This window comes from Pinus tabuliformis, chromosome 1_2 (genome assembly GCF_031772625.1).
Source record: "Pinus tabuliformis cultivar Carrire ecotype Pingquan chromosome 1_2, CPIR1, whole genome shotgun sequence".
Classification (NCBI taxonomy): domain Eukaryota; kingdom Viridiplantae; phylum Streptophyta; class Pinopsida; order Pinales; family Pinaceae; genus Pinus; species Pinus tabuliformis.
In genome coordinates this window covers 287122408-287146354 of record NC_142298.1, presented here as the reverse complement: position 1 = coordinate 287146354, position 23947 = coordinate 287122408, and the positions used below count along the sequence as shown (strand labels likewise).

General features: G+C 37.2%; 1 protein-coding gene across 1 annotated transcript; it reads left to right on the top strand.

The window, feature by feature from the left end:
* Nucleotides 1-21833: 21833 nt before the first annotated feature.
* LOC149205464 (interactor of constitutive active ROPs 2, chloroplastic-like) lies at nucleotides 21834-23332 on the top strand. The gene has a single exon (XM_089393472.1). It carries the CDS (start codon nucleotides 22152-22154, stop codon nucleotides 22509-22511), a length of 360 nt encoding a protein of 119 aa, XP_089249598.1. The 5' UTR covers nucleotides 21834-22151; the 3' UTR covers nucleotides 22512-23332.
* Nucleotides 23333-23947: the final 615 nt, after the last annotated feature.

Here is a 23947-nt window from a genome sequence, read left to right as displayed (position 1 = left end):
AGAGATTTAAATAAACTATATGAAGATTTATGTTAACTAATTTATGTCAATATCAACTTAGTATATATCTATATATAGAAAAAAATAACTTAAGTTTTTATGGTTAAAATTTTTATTTGGTCCTATATATACTCTATTTAGCATTCTAAAATACAATTTAAATAATGAAAAATAGCACATTGTATTTTGCACTCTAAAAAAGTTTGCACGTGAAGAAATTTGATCCCTCTCACCTCATGTAAAGGGAGGTCCCTCAAGGTGGCTTATTATCTAGGCCTTGATCTATCTTTTCTTATGTTTTTGTATTATTTTTAGTATAGATACATAACAAGGGTTCCATTCTTCTAATATTTTTATTGTTCAATAGTTGAGAAGAGCACATAGGAGTGTGATATTGAAGCATGTAAATGAGGTAGAAGATTCTTTGGTAGAAATTCAATTCAAAGTGTCCATGGAAACTCCATATTGAGTGGCCCTTTCTTTGTAATTTCATTTCATGATTGAGAGAGAGAGAAGCATAGGCCTTAATTTATCGTTAGGTTTTCTCCTATATCAAGTTTCCTAGGTCACATATTGTGTTCATTTTCTTCTTCATTTTATTTTAGTTTTTTTTTATTTCCTTGTGTCAAGATCTAGATAATAAACTGCATCATAAAATATTTCAAAATATTGTAAGACTTGTTGTGTTGAAATGTTCCAATGGAATATACGTAGTAATTTACATATTATATTGGTTTTAAATAAAAAATAGGGTTTTTGGGTAGTTATAGGATTTATTAATTGGCTTATGAAAGAAATTTTAGAACTCTATCCATGGAATATAAGTCTAGTCCTAAAAACCCTTAGGATGAGGTAAAGGAGATATCTTCAAATCTAGAAGAAAAGGTCACTAATATCTCTTACAACATAGCCCTCCACATGGTGGCACTACAAAATAAATTTTGAACCTTTGGAGAGGTTGGGGGCTCTGACCTAGAATTTGGATTAAGCAAGAAATAAGGATACAATGCATACCTAGAAAATGATCCAAAAGGAGCTATAGAAAAATCAAGAAAGTTCCATGTCATCATTTCTTCACAATATATATTTAAAATGGAAGTAAAAGTGGACATCAAACCCAATCAAGGTGATATTGATGATCTTAATTGTAATCATTGGTTGCAAAAATTAGAAGCTTATTTTAATTTCTATAACATAGGAGAAGAGAAAATTATTTCATTTTCTCAACTAAAATTAGAGGGTCATGCCATAACCTGGTGGGAAAGCCACATTGAGACACTTAGGTTATAGGGTTCCCCCAACAACTAAGTGAGATACATTTAAAACCCTCACCAAGTCATATTTCTACCATTATTATGTATGTATAGGACAAGTGGATTAGTTGGCATCACTTTAACTAGAGGCAAGGGAAAAGCATGCAAGAGTACAAAACTAAGTTCAAAAAAATGGTGATTACATTAGGTATACCTCCTGAGAACACACAAGTATTCCTTAAATATTTGAGGGTGTACATAGTCATGTACAAAAGTAAGCGACTCTCTTCAAACCTAGGATAGTTGTTGAAGCCTATGTCAAAACATAGTACCTATATAATATAACCAATATGAAAGGAAAATGAACTGGTTCTAAATATAAACACCACCAAGATGCTTCTAAGGAGGGGAATAAGAATTGAAATTGAAAGGAAAAGAAGGAATTAGGCACAAAATATCAGTGCAATGATCCAAATTGCCACTGCAACAATTTTAATGTTGATTGTCACATTGAAGCCCAGTGTTGGAAACTACATTTATAGTTGAATCCAAAGAACCATAAGAAGGATTTCAAAAAGATAAAATTGACAGCCATGAATTCAAGCAATCTAGTAGAGAATGCCATTAATGAAAATGAAAATATCTTCACTATATTGTAGAAGGAGGTGAATATATGTAGCCTTCATCATAAGGAAGAGAAGGAGATGACTAAAATTGTCCAAATTATTATCTAGGTCAAGAAGAAAAAGTTAAATGCTATATTAAATTTTGGTTCAAAAAGAAAGCATATAGTAGAAGATATGGTTAGTAAGCTTGGATTAGAAGTTCATGATCATCCTGACCCACATTCATTGGGATGGGTAAAAAAGGATGTGAGATCAAGGTCACTACATGGGGTAAAATCAAATTTTCTATATGTGAAACTACATTTATGAAGTGGAGGTAGATGTACTATCACTTAATGTGTGTGGTCTAGTGTTTTGAATCCCCTACATGTATATGAGGGATGCAATCTTCATGAGAAGAGAAAACCAATACCACCTGGTCAAGGATGGGAAGTATTTAAGCATCGTTGTATACAAAGGTAAATCCAAGATCTCTCTATTAAATGCTAACCAAGCCAATAAATGGATTAGTTCTATTGGGAAGTGTGTATTACTTTTCTAAAAAGAGAATCATCTTGGTGGTGAATTGGTAAAATAAATATTAGGAGGGACATAATCAAGAGTAGAAATGTTAGTTAAAGGAGTATTTGTAGGCATATAGTGAATTATTTGATAATCCTAAAGGGTTACCACCTAAGAGGGAAGTGGAGCATGAGATATAGTAGTTTCCTAACTCTCCATTACCAAATATTAAGATATAAAAAGATTACATCCTAGAAGTAGATGAAGTAAAAAACAAATTGTAGTTGTTGTAAAAGAAAGGAGTAATCCAATAAAGTACCTCACCTTATGGGTCACTAATCATCATATCACCCAAGAAGGATGGGACTTGGTGAATGTGTATCAACTACATAGCTTTAAACAAGATCACCATTAAGAATTAATACCCTCTACCAAGGATTGGTAACCTTTTAGATGAAATGTATAATGTCAAGTACATTACCAAGTTCAATCTCAAATTAGAATACCACTAGGTATGAAATAAAGAACAAGACACCTCAAAGATCACCTTCAAGATAAGGAAAGGTCTATCTAAATGAATAGTAATTAATTTTGGTTTATGTAGTGCACCAACTACAATTATGTTTTTGATGAATGATGTACTTCATCCATTTATGATAGTATGCTTAGATGATATCTTGGTTCATAGCTCTACCAAGGAAGAAAATAGCTCACATCTCATGAAGGTGTTAAAGAATCTAAAAAATAATTATCCATTAGCTAACCTTAATAAATATGAGTTTTCTCAATATTCATCAGCATATTTGAGGCATGTGACTAGTGGAGGGAAACTCGAGAAAAATTCCATGAAGATGCAGTCCATCGTCAATTGGTTAGTTTCTCCTAATGTCGTTGGCATTAGGAACTTTCTCAAGAAAGCATGGTATATATGAATTCAATAGAACCAATTTTCAGTATAGCTATGTCACTTCATGCAATAATAGCTAGTGGTAAGAATTTTCAATGGGGGATGACTCAGTATAAATATTTTGATCAATTAAAATAGAAGATCAGTATAGCACTAGTTCTTTCATTTTCTAATCTATAGAATCTTTTCAAACTGGACATGGATGCAAGTGGATATGTTATTGAAGTGATCTTGATATATGGAGGTAATCAAGTATCTATCATCCTAAAACATTTTATGGTGGAATCATGGAATACCCTACATAAGATAAAGAACTTAATGTACTATTTTAAGATATTGACAATTGTAAGTGTTATTTGATAGGCAAGGAAACCATTATCCACATTGATCACTAGCCATTCTATTATTCGTAGGCCTAGAGTAAGATTTAGTAAACGAGACGCTAGAATTGGATGGGGCTTTTACAAAAGTTACATATAGTCATCAAATATAAAAGAGAAAAAATAAATAAGTTAGTATACATGCTTTTAAGTGCAACTAAATCAAAGGCTACAACTTTGGTAACTCTTATGCACATGAAGCATTTTACCCATTAAGCATAAAAAAAGGAATACATGAAATATGAAGACTTTAAAAAGGTGTTTCAATATCTACAAGGCTAACTTCATGTAGAATAAGTTGATGGTAATGATGACTATCACCTCTAGAATGGTGTTGATGGTGTTATAAATCTGTCAACCAAGGGGTTCTCCCCAATGTGAAGTCCCAATTAGGCCTCACATCTTTTGGATTAGGATCCCCAATTGGAAATACAATCAGTTTCCATTGTCCATAGGGATTTTCCTTGGCTACAATTATTGACATAATAGGTTATACAACATTCTTTTAAACAAGCAAGTAAGTTGACATTGTGAGGCATACAATTGTGATGTATACAAGGTAATTTCACGGCAAGTTGAAAGAGAGTGAGCCTTTAGAAGAAAAGTAATAGTACCATCATAAAAGAGACACACAAGAGCATAAGAGGATTGCAAGTTAGTTTTCAAAATAGTTCACATACCAACCACGATCATAAAACCAAATACAACAAACCTTCAATAAATTAATTACCAAATCCACCAAAATAGTTCAATTTCCTTAGTACATATTAACGAAACACATACCGAAATCATCTAAAGAATAGCTCTATGATATTCACGATACATGCATGAAAATGTGTTGGTTCATAGAGCTTCATATATTAAGTGTAAGTGCCAATATATACAAATACAATGTTGCCACACTAGCCCCAATAGTGGAACATTAAGTCACCACTTGCTTCTCCAAATAACAATATTCTCTTATATGACAATGCTAGAGAATCTAAGGTGAAAGTACAAGTACCAAAATTATTTTTTCTTGAGTTATGAGGGTGTATTTATAACAAATGAGGTAACTCTTCACCTACTATGTGACTCTTAATCTCCCTCGTGACACTTGAGCTTCTACAATGACTTTTTGAATTCTTACATGACCTTTGAGATTATATATGACCTTAGAACCCAATAGTGACTCTTTATATTCCATGTGGGACCCTTGGTCTTCCACACATTTTTACATTTCCTCATTTTGGATAATTACATAATTAAATTCCACAAATGATGTGGCAAGACACTATGACACATGTGACTCTGGAGATGACTCTTGACAATGATGACATGGAACTTCATGATGATGTGGCATTTCCAAGTTGTTTCTTCTCCTACTTTCTTTGCATCTTCATGATGGATCTTGCATGTGCTTTGTATTCATCCTCCAAGGGGTTGATTGATATGGAGTCTTCATGCAATCCTCATCTTTGATCTTTTGTCAGAAGCTAGTGTCTCTTCATGTTCTCTTCAATTATCATCTTTTCTTTGTCATTGCATTGGTGTCTACTAGAAAGGCCTCCCTCTTCTTCTCCTCCATCAACATCTTGTCATGACAAGATATAATACCTACAACTGAAATCCACTCATGGCAAGATGACATCAATCCAAAAAATCCTAGTCTAACATGCTTCATGAACTTAAGGACTTAGTTGGAATTAGGTGTTGAACTAAGAGATTGGCTCAGGGATTGCACAGTTGTGCAACTCAAGAGGCCATGAGCAAGGACTAAGGCTTGAGACTGCACAATTCATAGTTCAGGAAGGCCAGGGCAAGATGACTACACAGTTGAAGGGCTCAAAGAGGTAGCCTTGAGTCTTGAAGTTACCCACTATGCAGTTCTGGAGGGAGAAAGGCCAATGGATTTCGCAGTCGCATAGTTCAAGGAGTCATGATGGAGGCTTGAGGCTTGAGACTATGTAGTGTGTAGAAGGAGCTGACTACGAGGCTAAACTACGCAATTCTAGAGCTCAAGGGGCCAGGGCTGAGTACTGAGACTACACAGTCTGCAGTTCTGGAAGGAAGTAACTTCGCATTGCACAATTCCAAGATGCAAGGGTTGATACTGCATAATGCATAGTTCAAGAGAGATAAGTGAAGCCAAGTTGCTCAGGCAAGAACTTTCCAAAATTTCACTAAGTCCGAGATTAATGAGGTCAAAGTGAGCAAGGAAAAAACCTGAACATGACCACAAAATTTGAACAATCGATGAAGCGACATCAATCACTCATAAAAAACAGAAAAAACAATTCCCTAAACACGAAAACAATACAACTTCCTCCAAGTACAACACTTAAGATACACTTTGCAACGACAGTGATGACACTTGTGTGACAGTGCATGAAACTTTGTGAATGAGTGTAATACATGTCTATATAGTAAGTATGACTCATTGACACCAAAGTGACCCCTTGAAACAAACCATAACTACACTTATGTGATATGAGACACTTCCCATCCCAAAAGACAACATTTGTGACACTAAAAGAAAAGTGTAAACAACATTGAAAGTGACACATGCCAGAGTGAAGGTAACATGAAAAGGACACTTATTAAAGTGAAGGTAGCAAAAGAGACAATCGTAAAAATGAAAGTGACATTTGTGAAATCGAAGGTGCGCAGAAGCAACATTTGGAAAAACTCATGAAATAGAAGTATAATCGCAACCAAAAGTGAGAGACTGCCAATTAAAAGTGTGCACTGACTATCGACATAGTTTGAGAATTGCATAGGCACTATCTTGAAGGAATGTGTTATGCATGTTCAAGATTGCATAAAAGAATGCATTCATGAGCTTATTACAGACTGAACATGTGTGAGAAAGTGACTTAGACACTTAAAAATTGAGAAGAGGACTTAACACTTAGTGTAATATTAATCGACCATGAAGCGACTATGGAATGACAGATCACTAGATCCTTGATATATTGTGCATGTGTGATTGCTAAACTTTAGAAATATAGTTCAATTATTTTTAGTTGTATTCAATTAACTGGCCTCTAACTATTGATAGAGTCAGTTGAAGGTCATTTGTGCAGTGGGACAACAGTCTAACTCATAGATCTATTAGTTAACTAATCAATCAGCCCAAATGGAAATGCATGCAAGGAATTTGAATTCCTCAATTGAAGTGGATATGACAAGGCCAATGTAACATGAGTTGTATACTAGTTTCAGTGTACAGGTGTTGCATGCAGTCAGGAGATCAATCCTTGGGAATTGCGCAAGAAAATAGGAGGAAATTCCTATGTTTTAGAGCTAATTTCCTCAGGGATTGCACAAGGAAACATGAAGCTAGATGAGAAAATAATTGGCTAAGTGTTGGCTAGAGTTTCACATTCAATAGAGAGAAAAATTATTCTTTTGCAGGTTATGCTCAGAGCTAGAGCAAGCAATTGTAATAGTTTATCTATTCAACTGATTAATGTAAAGAGGCTTGAGGGTTTTTCCCAGCTGGGTTCCCCTAGAAATGATTGTGTACATGATTTTTTTCTTGTTGCATGTCTATGCATGTCATTCTAAATTGTGATTTCCATTCCATGGATCAGTAGAGTAGAATTGTGTCTCTTCTTTTCCAGTTTGAAATCTTGAGTAGTTGCAATTTCTATCAAATTTCTACATGGTATCAGAGCTCTGAAATCACATTAGAACCAAAATTTCAAATTTGCAGCTTCATTGTAGCAATTTTTCTTTAGGACCGAGAGAAAGTCTTTCAATGGACTAAGATTGTAGTATGCCCTAGAGGGTAAATCATATTCAATAGCCTAGAAGGATTGAATGGAAGAAGTGCTCAATGATAATGGTGTGTTATAATATATTAAAATTGATATTGCAAAACCTCCACAGTCGAATGCACAACAATTAGCCCAATGGAAGAAGGATGTTGCAAAGGCCAGGATAATTCTTCTAGAAGGTGTGAGCGACCATATGGTGTCAAATTTCCATGGAAAAGAGACACCATTTTCTACGTGGAAGACACTATCCGAGCTATTCAAAAATAGCAGTGATCATAGAAATTAGCCCTGAAAGACAAAGTTTAAAACATTAGGATGCAAAAGAATGATACCATTCCATAGTATCTCTCCATATTTACACAAGTTCGAGATGAGCTTGGAGAGGATGGGTTGAATGTTGCAAAAGATGACCTAGTGAGCCTAGCTCTTCTAGGCCTTCCAAAAGCCTGGTACAATTACCAAGACTTTGTGAGTGGAAGGGACAAAATACCAAATTGGGAAAGGTCATGGTTCGATTTGGTTCAAGAAGAGATTAGGAGAAATACTAAATATGGAACTTCATCCAGAGTAGAGGATGAAGAGAATTTTTCCTTGGTTGTAAAAGGGAAGAAGGGAAATGGAAAGAAGACCTAAAGCAAACCTGAATCCAATCAAAATAATGGCAAGAAGAAATGCTTGAGCAAGATAAAATGTTTCCACTACCACAAATTTGGGCACTATGCTACATAATGTCTGCACAAGAAGTCTAACAAGAAGCTTTCAAGAGGAGCAACAGGTGAAGCACTGGCTTTGAAATTCAAATTAGACTTCACCCTAATAGCATGCATGACCAACAATGTTATGTGGAGTGTGTGGTACCTTGATTTTGGTGCCTCATTCCATATGACAGGGTGCAAGGAGTTTTTTAGTAGCCGAGAGGAGAAGTATTTGTATATGCATATCGAAATGGGTGATGATGGGAGGTACAGTGATGTAGGAATTGGTACTATCACCTTTTAGAGGGAGAAAGCCTCTCCTCTTCACTTCAAAGATGTTATGTTTGTACCTAAGCTAAAGAAGGACATAATATTTGTAGCAGTGTTGGAAGATAGAGGCTATGATGTTATGTTTAGTAAAGGAAAATCCTTTCTGAGACACATCGCTACCAGGAAAGTGAATCAGATTAGGGTTCAAGTGAAGAAATTATACAAACTTGAGGTGGGAGATTACATTACATTGAGAAGTAAGGTTGAAAATGTGCAGAGTCGAGATGTTTGAGAACTCTAGCACAGGAGATTAGGTCATCTACACCACGGTTCCTTAAAAATCATGCAACAAATTACCACTAGTCACCCTATTGGGTCCCTTGACTAGCAGGATGTCTACAAGGGTTGCACATTGGGGAAATATGTAAAATCCACTTTCCATGATCGAGATAGTAGAGCAGATGTAATCTTCTATTGATTCCACTATGATGTCTTTTCTACAACCTCTACAATAAAACATAAGTACTATGTTATTCTTATTGATGATTTCTCCAGAAAATGTTGGATCTTCTTCATGTGGAAGAGGATGAAGTTTTCTCAAAATTTGTTGAGTTCAAGGCATTGGTTGAGGAGACTGGAAAGAAGGTGAAGGCTCTCAGGAGTGACAATGGAGGTGAATTTGTGTCACATGCCTTCAATGATTTTTGTGAAAAAGAAGGCATTCGAAGAGAATTCATAACACCCCATAAACCACAGTAGAATGGGGTAGTTGAAAGGAAGAAAAGAAGCATAGTGGGAGCAGCAGGGTCCATGTTGCATGATCAGGGGTTTCCATTACATCTATGGGTGAAATCATGCAACACCACAATCTACTTGCAAAACCAGAGTCCTCATAGAATACTTGGTATGATCACACTAGAGGAAGCTTTCTCTGGGAGAAAGCCTAATGTGTCTCATTTCATAATTTTTGGAGCTTTAGTTTATTGTCATGTATCCAAGGATTCAAGGAAGAAACTTGAGCCTACAATAGAGTTGGGAGTTTTTGTAGGATACACCAAAACTCCACACAATTACTGGGTGTATTTACCTTCACTAAGGATGACAGTTGTGAGGAGAGATGTTAATTTCAATGAGGAGAAGGCTATAATATGCTTTATGGAATGACAACTAATCATCCCACTGTAGCAGGAGCTTCTAGCTCCAAAGGAGGAGCCTCAGGATGAGCTTCATGACATTGTGGAGCAGACAGGAGGCAGAGTGGAGGCACCCACTCAACCAGTATCTTCTAGAGTGGGGAAAAAGAGAACTAGAGAAGCTAGTAGATTTTTGTAGGAATCTAGGGAGAATGTGGGAGTCCCTACATATTAGCGCAGGAAGAGGAGGTTACCAGATAGGTACACTACGTATGTGGCTCTCATGATAGAGCTCATTGAAACATAGCCTTCTTCATTTGAGGAAGCAGTTTATCAACCTGTTTGGGTTGATTCCATGGTGCAATAATACGAATCCATCATGAAGAAAAGTGTATGGGAGGTGGTATGGATGCCAGAAGGGAAATCAGTGGTTGGTTCCACGTGGATCTACAAATTGAAGCATGTATTTGATGGGAGTATCGATAAGTACAAAGCTGGATTTGTGGCTAAAGGATTCTCTCAAGTAGAGAGATTGGACTTGAGGAAAATTTTGCACCAGTTGCAAGATATTCCCCAATCAGGTCCATTCTAGAATTGGTTACATAGATAGGGTGGAAAATCCACCAGATGGATGTGAAGACCACCTTTATCAACTGTGTTGTGGAGGAGGAAATTTACATAGAGAAACCGACGGGATTTGAGACATATGATCGGGATTCACATGTGTGCAAACTCAGGAGAGCATTGTCTGGTCTCAAATAAGCGCCCTGGGCATGGTACACTCATATCGATAGTTATCTCAGTGGATTGGGCTTCACTAAAAGTTAAGCATATGCAAACCTCTATCACATTGTGGTAGACGTTAAGTTTCTTATTATTGTTTTGTATGTTGATGATTTAATATTGACAGGTGATGAGTAGCTAATCTGCTCTTGCAAATAGGAACTTGCAAGGGAATTTGAGATGAAATACATGGGATTAATGCATTACTTCCTTGAGCTGGAAGTATGGAAAGGTGATGGTGAATTATTTGTGTCTCAGGGGAAGTATGCCTCTGAAATACTTCAGAGATTTCACATGGAGAATTATAAGCCCATGGACACACCTCTAGCAACAAACAGGAGGAAGGAGAATTCCACTTTAGGTGAAGAGGTTGATGCTACCATTTACATGTAGCTTGTGGGATATTTGATGTATATTGTGAACACAAGGCCCGACATGCACTATGTAGTAAACCAACTTAGTCAAGTTATGGTGAGGCCTACCAAGATGTATTATGGTACATGAGGACAGAGGGAGTGTATCTCCAAGACTTCACTGATGCAGATTTAGTAGAGAGTCCATCAAACAAGAAAATTACTTTAGGTGTTATCTTTAGTGTTGAGTCTGCAACTATTCCTGGTACAACAAGAAGCAAAGGTTTGTGGCGCTCATCTCAACAGAGACTGAATACATGGCTGCAAGTCAAGCAACATGTGAGGCCATATGGATGAGGAAAATAATTGTGGGTCTTTTCAGTCATGATATGGATCTGACAATGATGTATTGTGATAATCAGAGTTGCATTAAGCTCTCTGAGAATCTAGTATTTCATGATAGGTCCAAGCACAATGATATTTGGTATCATTATTTATGGGTTTGTGTGCAAAGGAGAATTGTGTTGCTTCAGTAAATGCCAACTGAGGAGAAAGATGTTGACATCTTAATAAAGGCATTGTCAAGAGGTAAATTCGAATTCCACAAGTGCAAGATAGGGGTGGTCAAAAATCCCTTTCTTGATAAGAGGGAGTTTTTAAAAATGTAGAAAGAAAGGATTAATTTGACTTTAGCCTTAGTCAAATTGAGTAAATCAAATTTCCACATCAACGGGACAACTTAGAGGCAGTTAACTAGTGTGATATGGCTCTTATCACTTAGTTAGCTCAGTAAATTCAAGTCAAGGGCTTGGAATTCAGTTATGCATGTGTGATTCCTAAATTTTAGCAATCTAGTTCAATTATTTTCAGTTGTATTCAGTTAACTAGTCTCTAACTATTGATAGATTCAGTTGAAGGTCAGTTGTGCAGTGGGACAATAGTATAACTCAGAGATCTATTAGTTAACTGGTTAATCAACCCAAATTATCTAATGCGTGCAAGGAATTTTAATTCCTCAGCCGAAGTGGAGATGACAAGGCAAATGTAACATGAAATTTATACTAGTTTGAGTGTACAAGTGTTGCATGCAGTCAAGAGATCAATCCTTTGGAATTGCGCAAGAAAATAGGAGGAAATTCCTATCTTTTATGAGCTAATTTCCTCAAGGATTGTGCAAGGAAATAGGAGGCTAGATGAGAAAATAATTGGCTAAGTGTTAGCTAGAGTTTCTCATTCAACGTAGAGAACAATTATTCTTTTGCAGGTTGTGCTCAAAGCTAGAGCAGGCAATTATAATAATTTCTCTATTCAACTAATTAATGCAAAGAGTCTTAAGGGGTTTTTCGGAGTTGAGTTCCCCTAGAAATAATTGTGTAATTTTGATTTTGCTTGTTGCATGTCTATGCATGTTGTTCTAAATTATGATTTCCATTCCACAAATCAGTAAAGTAGAATTGTGTCTCTTGTTTTTTAGTTTGAAATCTTGAGAAGTTGCAATTTTTATCAAATTTGTACAAATTGGAAAGGGATCTTCATGTGCACAATCCACATGTCATCATGGCACCTTTTATTTATTTTTATTTTATATTTATTTATTTATTATTATCTTTGTTGGAAATACTGAGAGTGGGATGAATCATTATTCCTATCAATTAGTATATTTTTAATTTCACAAAGCATTAATTGTTATTATCATTAGATAAACCTAAACATTCATCAATAACATTAGATAATGCATAACAATAGAGACAATAGACACAGATATTTTTAGGTGGAAACCCCTCTAGGAAAAAAACCACAAACGCCTCTTAATATTTATCTTCAAAAGATTTACATCAAGTTTTAATTTCGCAGAGCATTAATTGTTATTAGCATTAGATAAACCTAAACATTCATCAATACCATTCGATAATGCATAACAATAGAGACAGTAGACACAGAGATTTTCAGATGGAAACCCCTCTGGGAAAAAAACCACCGAATGCCTCTTAGTATTTATCTTCAAAAGATTGACATCAAGTTTTCAACTCCAATTAAAGGAGGCTCCTACCCCTTGGTTTACAAGCTCCAACATGTAGGATGCTCCTACGCCCTTTTTACCTGTTGTGGCCTAGTTTTCAGGCTCCAACATTATGGATGCTCCAACACCCTGTTTACCAGTTGCTACTAAATGAATGCTCCAACGCCATATGACGGCTACAACCTGCCCTAGCACCACCCTGTCAGCCAGAAGCATTCTCAGGCTCCAACCTGAAGGAGACTCCACCCTCTTTCCTTGCACCACCCTACCACCCTAATTATTCAATGGACCACGTTTCACAATTTTCAAACTGGATCCACCTGTGCTCCAATATCAATACAAAATAAAGTACAATATAAGAAACTGCTCTATAATCATTGTCAATTCTCATTTCTATCTACATAGCAAGCCATTGTTGCACCAAACATCAAACTCAACCAATTCACTGCTCTACAATAATGTACTATCAATCCATAACTTAGCCATATACCCTGGTCAATAATAGAAACAACAACCTTACTTGCATCAACAGATCATAACAAACACTTCTCTCAAATCAACATTGTCAAATATTGGATCCACTTGTTTCCCTGCTCTCAATTCAACGCAACACATATCTTCTTACTAGTTGTAATCATTCAACATTCACCTATGGAAATATACTATCATCAATCAATTAGGTAAACCATCAAATTTATTGTATACATTAAATGACAAACCCTAGTTGTATGTCATAGTCACATTTTATGCTCAAGTTTTTTGTTTCTCAGAATCTCTACTCACTATATCAAACACAATATGAAACCCTAGCTTATTCATTGTCAAACATTGAATTAACTTTTCTTCATATATATCATTTACTCCAAAACTTTGTCATATTCAACTCATGGATCACTCAACCTTTGTTGTCAATATACTAACTATGTTCTATATGATATAGACTAATACAATGAAGTTCAATTGCTAGATTATGTTAGTTGGTCTAAAACTCATGTACCTATTCCTATCTACACCCACGGGGGCTTCAACCAATGAACCTATGACATATCACGTACGTTCGTGGCATACTAAACAAGACCCCTAATTTGACTACATATTGGAAAATAACTCTATAAATCACATTATTTAACCCCCTACTAATATGAACCTAATACAACTTCCCAATTTAAAAAAACCCCTACTTTCACTAGATATTGTAGGTATCCATTTTTTCATTAACATTTTTTATACCCCTTTATAATTTTTCATTAACTTTGAACTCCATTTTTTATACCTGCCAATATAAAAACCCTTTACTCCCTAATATATGCTAAATATATTATCTCATTTTTTCCTCATTATATATTCCCCAATATGAATGCACGTGACTGAGTATCCACTGGAATCTCAAAAAACAATGCTGACTCATTTTATTATGGTCGAAAAAGAACTGCAACCCCCTGAAGACCTGAAAGTAGAGAAAATAAGAAACATGGAACACCTGAATCAACTGGATTCTGTCTCCATGGCCCTACTCTGAAACACAATCCTGTCTTCATCTGCCTGGTCAAAACATTTCTCTTTTAACCTATTCTGAGGCATTTCTTGCCAGCTAAAAGCAAGCCTGTTCTCTGTGCTTATCACCCCTTGATTGGCAAGAAGATCAGCCAATTTATTTGTCGATCTTCTTACATGTTTAAAGCTAATAGTCTGAAGGCTTTGGAGGTGCTACTGAATCCATTGAAAGCCCCGGATCAGATGCCAGTTCCTTGAGACTTTTTCTGGTCTTGTGCCCTAGTTGATCCTCTTGATTGATTCGATGATTAACTTTGAATCAGCTTCAACAATCACATTTTGTCGGTTATCCTGTTTCAGGAAATCCAAGCACTGCTCCATAGCCATCAATTTCGCCATGTTATTCGTGGCTCTTCCTAAATCATAGTAGAAGATGAAAAGTACTCCACCATGCTCATCCCTTAACACCCCTTCGTAACCCACAAAGCCCGGGTTGCCCTTTGAAGCCCCATCAATGTTGAATTTCAAAAATCCCTTGGAGGGAGGATGCTAGAAATCTTGCTCAGAAACCAAGGAGAAAACTTTCCTATCCCATCCTTGAGGAATAAGTCCCTACAAACCTAGATGACTAAGAATTTTCAAATCCGCAACAGAAGGAGGGGTCTTGGGGAGATTTCACACAATAGTGCCAACTGTTTCCTTGATTTGTTTTAAGATCTGCTCAAAAAGGCTTTGGGATGGCCTCTTTTCATTCTTGAAGATTATGTTGTTCCTTTCTTTCTAGACATTCCAAATAATGAAACTTGGCATGATGGCCCATGCTGAGCTAAGAATCTCATTGTCTGAAAAGGTTCTTCTCCATCTGTTTAGGGTATTGATGATGCTCCCTTTGTCCTTGTCAGACTGTTGGAAAATGGTGGCAAAAGAATCCCATAAATTGGAGGTGAAGATGCAATTGTTGAGAAGGTGCTCCATAGTTTCCTCTTGGGCTTCACATAGTTGACATCTGGAAGGCCCCAGGACACCCCTCTTCCTGATATTATCCTAGGTCAGGATTTTCTTATGCTGAACCAGCCACATGAAGAGTTTAATCTTCATCCATCCTTGATGTCTCCATAGGTCTTGCCAAGTCTTATCTGGAGCTTGTGAGTTGAGGTCAAGGAGAATGAGTTTTGCTTCTTTGAGATTAAAGGTAACCTCACTTTTGTTGCCCCATCTTAGCTAATCTTGCTCCCTTGATTTCAAAATCTTCCTTTGCTCTAACATATTTTTTAGAGTCTCTGCTTTAGCCTTCAGGGGGCTTTCATCCCTGAACTCAAAGTTCCTCCAGGTTCTCCATTTTCCACTACTGTTGGTTTGGACCCAAAAGTCTTTTACTTTAGATAACCCTTTAGTATCTGTATCCTCCTTGAGATCCCTCAAGTCTTCCTTTAACAAAATAGGTTCTTGTTGCCATCTGTCCTCCCAGAATAGGGCTAGGTTTCCTTCTCTGATTTCCCAGAAGTTGTTTCCTTGGACTAAGCCCCTGTTGTCCCAGGCATTATTCTAGATGTGAGAGCCCTTGTTATATCCTGAAATTCTAATTAGATCATTGTTTTGCCACATGTGTGCATATTTTTCTTTCCATAGCTTTGCCCATTATGCCTCAGGATCTTTAACCCATCTCCACCATAATTTAGCTCCTAAAGCCTTACTTAGTATCTCAGGATCATCTGGACCAAGTCCTTCATAGCTTTTGGGTTTGTAGATTTTTTCCCATGCTACCAAGGCCCATTTCTTTCTGTCTTCCCCCTTGCCCCAAAGAAAGTCTCTTTGCATGTTTCTAAATTGTTGCAGAACACCTTTGGGGGTTGGGAGAGTTGATAGCATGAAGACTGGAATTGATTGAAGGACAGCCTTAGTTAGCACCAACCTTCCAACCAAATTTAAAGATCTGAAAGTCCATTTCCTAATCTTATCTTTCAGTTTGCTAATCACTAGCGCCCAGATGCTCTTATGGAAAGGCTTGGCCGTTAGAGGGACTCCCAAATATTTTGAAGGGAGGATCTCCCTTTGAAAGCCCAAAATTCTTGAAATATTTCTCTGAATAGCAATGTGAGTATTGAAGAAAAAAATCTTACATTTGGAGGGATTAACTTCAATACTCGAAGCCATGGCAAAGTCTCTCAGGATTTGCTTATAAGCTAGAGCTTCTTTGACCATGGGGATGCCCTGCAGCATGGTATCGTCCACAAATTGTTGATGTGTTAAAGCTTGACCATCTTCAGTAAGTTGGAGACCTTTGACTTTACCAACTTCTTTAGCATGCCTGATAGATCTACCCAACCCTTCCATCATGAGAATGAAGAGAAAGGGAGAGAGTGGATCTCCTTGCCTGAGGCCTCTTGAAGGAATAAAAGTCTCTAAAGGAGAACCACTAACAAGAATTAAAAAACTAGGAGAAGTTACTAGGGCCATTACCCATCTAATCCAATTGTGATCAAACCCAAAAGCCATGAGAAATTTTCTGATATAGTTCCAATTCAGCTTATCATAAGCTTTGGCTATATCCAACTGCATGATCATTCTCGCTTTCCTCTTGCTTGTTAGTGAGTGCACCACCTCATGAGCTTGAATTATGTTGTCAAGGATTTCCCTACCTTCCACATATCCAGATTGTTCCCCCGCCACCAGGGTGGGGAGAAGAGATTTGAGTCTATTGGCTGCAACCTTGGATATTATCTTGTAGACCACATTGCACAGGGCAATGGGTCTAAACCTATCGGGAGTTAGAGCTAAATCTTGTTTAGGGATCAGGGCAATAAAGGTGGTATTAAGCGCTTTCAGAATGGTTTTGTCCCCTCTAGAGTCTTCCACAACATTCAGAACATCCTGTTTTACAATATTCCAGCAAGCTTTGAAGAAAACAACATTGAAACCATCTGGACCTGGTGCCTTACCATTTTTCATTTCTTTTATGACCTCATTGATCTCCTATTCCGATACTGGTCTATTAAGGTTGAAATTGTCCTCATTGGAAACCAACTTTGGAATATGTCTTGATATAACCCTAATAGATTGTTCCCTATCTGAATAGGATTCCTGAGCAATACCACAAAAGTGCTGAACCAACACTGTTGCTATTTCTTCATGAGAGTGAAGAAGATTACCTCCTTCATCCTTGATAGAAGAAATCTTGTTGTGAGCTCTGTTCGCCACAATGGATCTGTGGAAAAATATGGTATTGCATTCTCCTTCTTTTAGCCATTGCACTCTGGATTTTTGCCTCCAAAAAATCTCCTCTTGTTTACAGAAGTTCTCCCATTCTTGTTGATACTTAGTTGCCTGATCATTTCTATCATTATCAAAACCCTCCTGGATAAGGGTTTGGTTGAGTCCCTGCATTTTTCCCTCAACAGATTTTTTTTCCTTCAAAAATATTACCAAACTCCTTCTTGTTCCACTCCTTGAGCCTGAGTTTGAGATGTTTTAGTCTTTTTTGGAGTAGGAACATGCTTGTGCCTTGAATGTTTAATTCTTCAGCCCACCAGATGGCTATGTTGTTGGCGAAATCTAGGTGGGAAAGCCAGATGTTTTCAAATCTAAAAGGTCTATTCCTGGGGGTACCAATGCTCTGCATTTCCAGTTGCATGGGCCAGTGATTAGATCCTCCAAAGGGGAGAACTCTTTCAACTATGTCCTTGTCCTTGAGCATAAGATCCTCTGGGATAATGAATCTATATAATTTGGAAGCCACCTGAGACTCTCCTCCTCTTTTATTGTTCCAAGTAAAGGTACCATTACTCATACCAATATCCACTAACTTCATATTGTCTATGAAATATTGGAAAGCACAAGAATCTTTATTTAGAGTTCTGGTGCCCCCTTTTTTCTCCAACAAAGATTTGATCATATTGAAATCACCCCCTAAAATCCAAGGGATACTTGCATGTCTTTCCTTGAGATCCTGCAGGGAGTCTAAAAGCTTGAGTTTGCCATCCATTCTTTGGGGAACATACACATTCGTAATTAGGTAGACTTCCTTATCTCCCACTGGTTGTATGACCACTGATAGATAATCCCTGGCTGCCTCTACATCTATAATGTCAATTTTTTGGGGGTTCCAAAGCGTGAGAATGCCACGTGCTGTATTCTCTGCTTTGACTTCTAGAAACTCAAATTTATTGAGCCATTTACTATGAATCTCTTTTATTTTCTAAATGGAACATTTAGTCTCCTGGATGAAGATTACATTCGGTGCTACTTGTTTCATTCTATTACTAAGTAACCTTTGTTTTCTTTTACTGCCTAGGCCTATAATATTCTAAGAAGTGAACTTCATTATTAAAGATTTGTAAAGGAGTAACTGGATAGGTCTTTCATCTTACCTGAGTCTATCATTAGCTTTCCACATTCCATCAAAAGCTCATTCTGCTTTTTCCTACCTCTTTTCTTTCCTGGGTATCTAGGTGCCAAGCCCGGTGTGGTTTTCATAGCTTTCACACCTTCGTTGCTCTGCCTTTCATGATTCCCTTGCTTTTCCAGCCCTGTGGTCTGAGTTTTCCATAAGAACAGTTGTTGAACTCTATTGAACTCCTCTGGGGGTAACGAATCCACTCCCTCCCTAGTTCCTTGTTTCAGGAATCCTTCTAGATCTAGATTCTCTTTCTCAAGAATCTCTTGTAGTTCGTGGTCTTCCATTTCCATCTCACTCTGGGTCATTTCCAGATCCATCTCCAATTCTGTGTCACTCATCATTTCTTCTTTCTGTTTGTTAATGGTTTGTGTTTGCTCATCCTCTTCTTCGTTCTCCTCGTTCACTGGAGTGTCTCCCTTGGCCTGATCTACTTTTGTTATCCCCTCTTCCTCTTCTAGTGCTTGAAACCTATTTTGACTGGCTTGTTGCCTTTCATTTTGATGTGTCTTTGATCCCCTCTTGCTCCCTTTTCCTTTCTGGACCACTTTGTGAAAGCTTTCAGTGTCTTTCATGGTGTTGGTTTTACTATTATTTTCAGTTTTACTGAGAGGGCAATCTCTGAATAGATGCCCATGTTCATGACATTTACGACATCTGAATGGGATGTGCTCATAATCCACTGTTTGTACCCATTCTTCATCAAACACTTCTAATATTACCTCATCCGATAGAGCTCCAGAAAGATCCATCTCCACACATATTCTTACAAAGGATGTGTATTTTCCCCTTCTAGTGGCCTCTAAAGCTTTGAAAAAATGCCCTAACTTATTTCCTATGGCAGATAGGGATTCTAGTTGCCAGTAATCCAAAGGTAGAGAGTAGAGTCTTACCCAGACTAGGACTGAGGTAAAAGTTTCACATTTTGGGACAAAATTCATGATCCAAGGTCTCATATACAGGCCTGCTCCTGCATAAAAGTAGGGCCCTCCTTCAAACATTCTGTCCTTATATTCAATGTTTGCAAAGACTACAGTAAAGAATCCCTTTGACCCAAGATGTAGTTTTATGCTTCCCTTTGGTTTCCAGTGGTATTTAATCCATGTTTGTAATTCTTTTTCAGTGGGCCATAAACCCATGAACTTACAAATGATTGCATAAGTATACATGTGGTCCCTATACGCCTGTAGAGCAGGATCATTCAAAACAACTCTAGGAGTGATAGTAGTCTTGGGTTTGCATGGTCCCCTTTGAGTTTTGTCTTTTGTGCCCTATTCCTTGTCCGCTTCCTTGCTTTCTTTATTGTTGTTATTCTCCTTAGATTTAGAGCCCTCCTACTCCTTTTCTCTATTTCTTTGCTTTTCAGCTGAAGGATCTCTGTCCTCTTCTATTGGTTTTTTTCCTCTGCTAGCCACTACCTGCATGTAGGAGGGAGTGGAGCTCCCTCCTTTATGACCTTCCATGGAGAACAAACTCTGCTGAACTGTAACCCTAGCTCCAAAATCGCCCTCCTGATCCCCCCGTCACCGTAGTTCCCAATAGAGCCGAGCAAAACAACAAATTATGATTAGTAACACTACAAATCATTTTTGGACGTTACACTTTTTATGCCTTTGATCAACCGATGAATAACATTATTAGCAATAAATGTATTATACTCTCTTGAAAGGAGTTTGTCGATGATGTGAGCGACTTAGAATCTCACAAATATTCCTTTAACGATAAGCCTCATAATCGATGGTAGTTTTGTGATCTAGAAGGATCCTGAAATGGCATAAAATTCAAAGCCTCCAAAATTTGATGGAAATAGACTCTTTGCATAAAGCTTGAAAAAATCATTCCAACGCAATTTGAATCACGCCAATGTGACTTTGTATGAGAAAGTTATTCTAGTTTGAAGTTTTGCAATAGCTAGCAAAAAAAGTCAAAATGGCACGCCTAGGAATTGACAAGTGACACATCTGGGAGTTGACAAATGGCATAATAAGAAGTTTAAACTTGGTAGATTGAAAGCCCAACATGTGACCCAATGAATGAGTGACACGTGACCCTGTGGTAAAGCACTACATGACTTTATTTCATTAGTCAAAAAATTTGTAATAGTTTATCACCAACAAAATTGGTACAAGTGACCTCTAAATTACAAGTTGAATGAATAACCAATAGGATACAAGCAACCTTTCTGAGTACCCGCATGGTTATGTTATGGTTATGTTATTTAAGACTTGGTTGTTGATTATATATTAAACGAGTAAGGCTCGCCAACAACATCCGACAAACCCGCTCGTATAAATGGCGCTCACCATTATTTACATCAATGGTATATTAAATATGTTGGATATGGATAACGTATTGGGGGCTTCCGCAGTGCATTATATTAGATATCATTTTTTGGGGTTCAACTGCGTTAATCCCAAAAAAATGATATCTAATGTTGGATATGGCTTTAACATATGCTATGGTTAGCATAAACAACAAATATGTATAGTATGGTTGTTAAATGGACCACATATTACATCTGCCTACATTGTAGTGGTTATTATATATAATATGGTCATTAAATGTTATTCGTTGAATATATTATATACTTTTTTCTCAAGGAAAAATATTTTTTATTAATATTAAAAATTACATTGTAGATGTTTAAAGAAGTATATGTTGTAAGTTGTGGTGTTCCATTTTTAATGTTCTAGTGTAAAAAAATTCATTGCGTTGTTTCGTGATAATTACATGTCAAAAATAAATATATACATAACTGAATACAAAAAGCACTATTTATACTTTAAAAAAAATACCAAACCATGTAATCAGAGCTTTTCTATGCTCTAATCAATGTATGGGTGATAATAATACTGATAAAAATACGAATTTGGAAATACCATATATATATATATATGGTATATGGTTATGGAGTATTAACATATTCACCGTAAATGTGCCCATAAGGGTATTGTTATTTAGTACGATTATGCCATAGGCATCTTATTGTGGGGTTCTGGTCGGTGACACTGTTGAGATTAGTGGTCCAGAACGAATCTCAACAGTACCCCAGTACAATAGCTCGCTGTCACACAGGATTATCATTTAGTTACCGTAAAAGTGGCGGTAGTTACAGTAATGGAAGTCTCCACATACCTCCATCAGTCGGTAGTTACAGTAATGGAAGTCTCAACATACCTCAATCAGTTTTGGTAACCTTTGGAGCTTGCCAAAATTTGGCCATGTGATCGTCCTAAACGCTTAACGTACGAAAACGTAGAAACGGATTGAAAATCTTCAAATCTTGAACTCACTTAGCAAAGATGAACACTGCAAACGGTTGGCGTAACCCATTCATATTTATTCATCAGTAGCAACACCCAATTCTTATTTACACACAAATTGGAACAAATGGAGAAATCATTTGCCACTGCCCCCAATTCCGATTCTTCAATTTCATTGGAAGGTAACAATTCAGTAAATTAAAAAATCCAGGAGGAAAAAGCTTGTGAATAGGAAAAAATAAAGGCCCTTGCAAAAGTTGAGGTTGCTAATGCTAGGGAGTAGGAGGTTGTACAGAAGCTAAAAGTTGTCATTCTAGAGATGGAAAATAGTAGGCAGAGAGCAAACAGATCATTTGAGCAGCCTGAGGCTGCAGAGGCTGCTAACTTGGATGTGGAAGCCAAAATGAAGGGATTGAGGATACAGGCTGAGCAATGGAAAAAGGCAGCAGATGCAGCAGCAACGGTTCTGGCAGCTGCGCATAATGGTGAACTAAATGGCAAACTAGTGGAAAGATCAGCTTCATTGGTTATGCACGTACTATCAGATTCTGATGTTCTCTACATGAAATTGACATCTCCAATAATGTCAGAGGACATGGAGATCTCTCCAAATTCAAAGAAAAAGAATGCCATGTTCCGAAAAATCGGATATTTGTGGAAAAAACAGAGCCAGAAATGAGGTGCCTCAGCTCGGGCTTCGACAACTTCAAGTTGTTTTTACAGGCGCATTCTTTCGTTATTGGTCCTTTCTACAATAGGTTGCTTCTTTTAGAGGGTATGCATTTTGGCTGAAAAATGAAAACATCCCTTATTATGCTATATTGTTTTTGCTGGTAAGTTCAACTGATCCTTGTAGTGCCATTAGCTCTTTCGAGGTTCTCGATCATTCTGCAACAGAGCCACTGACTGGAAGAAATGTTGAATAATTGTTGGCCAGCATTTTGATAATTTAATGTTTGTTGGATTGTACAGAGACTTCTTCTCTATATTATGCACCAGTGAAGCTCATTGCCTGAGCTGAAACTTGGTGATATGTTAAGGGCAATATTGTGGCATTGTTGTCAGAATCACCGCCAGCTTCTGCTCCTCTATTCACACTCTTTCTTGTTTACTTACTACTATAGCTATATTTAGACGAGAAATTCGATGATTCTGTACGTTTTCTGGTTAATAGATGACATTTTCAGCTCCTGTGGATATGAAATAGCATGTATCGTCTTTTGAAGTGCAACCTTTACTTATGCCTTGTGCACTTGATGAGAGCGAATCGAGAGTTTTTTATTTTCTGAATTGTTACTTTCCAATGAAATTGAATAGTCGGAATTTAGGGCAGTAGCAAATGATTTCTCCATTTGTTCCATTTTTTATATAATGGCAAGCTATCTGCATTTCAGATTTTCATTTTCTTCCTTGATATTCTGCAGTTCATTCTCTCGATCCATTAGAGAGGCCTTGAGATCTGCCACTTCCATGTTGCCTCCTCCTCCCTTGCAAAAGTTGAGGCTGCTAATGCTAGGGAGGTGTTGTGACCACCAAGAACCCCCCCTCCTTCTTTAGTATTAACAATAACGCAAAAGAAGTGGGAACCCTTAGTAAAAAATCCAAAAAGATTTTATAAAAATTTTGTATTATACTCCTCAAAAATACATCGCACGGAGAAGAGTGAAGCATTTCCTTATGAGCACATTAAAACAACTGCGAAGAAGCGGTGCGAAATTCACTGCACTGCATACATTAAGAAGCGCCCATAAATAAGAATCTTAAGAAATCTCCGATGGCTGATATGCGACATCGCTTATCGCAACGTCGCATGAACAGCATACGAATAACTTGACAAATTGCTGCGATCTGCGATAAATGCGATCTGCGATAAATACGATCTGCGATCTGCGAGTCCCAGAAATTACCCATTGCAAATTTTCCTCGACTCAGCATTTAAGAAACGCTGTCCCTAAACCAAAAATTGGGCGCACGCCTTAAAGAAAATTAATGAATGTACGCCAAGGTATTCATGAATGACAGTTTTGTGTTTTTCGAAGAGTCAGTTCACTGTGGGTGTCATGATTTTACACATTCGTAGAGCTTAAAGCTTTCATGTCAAAATTTATTATCATT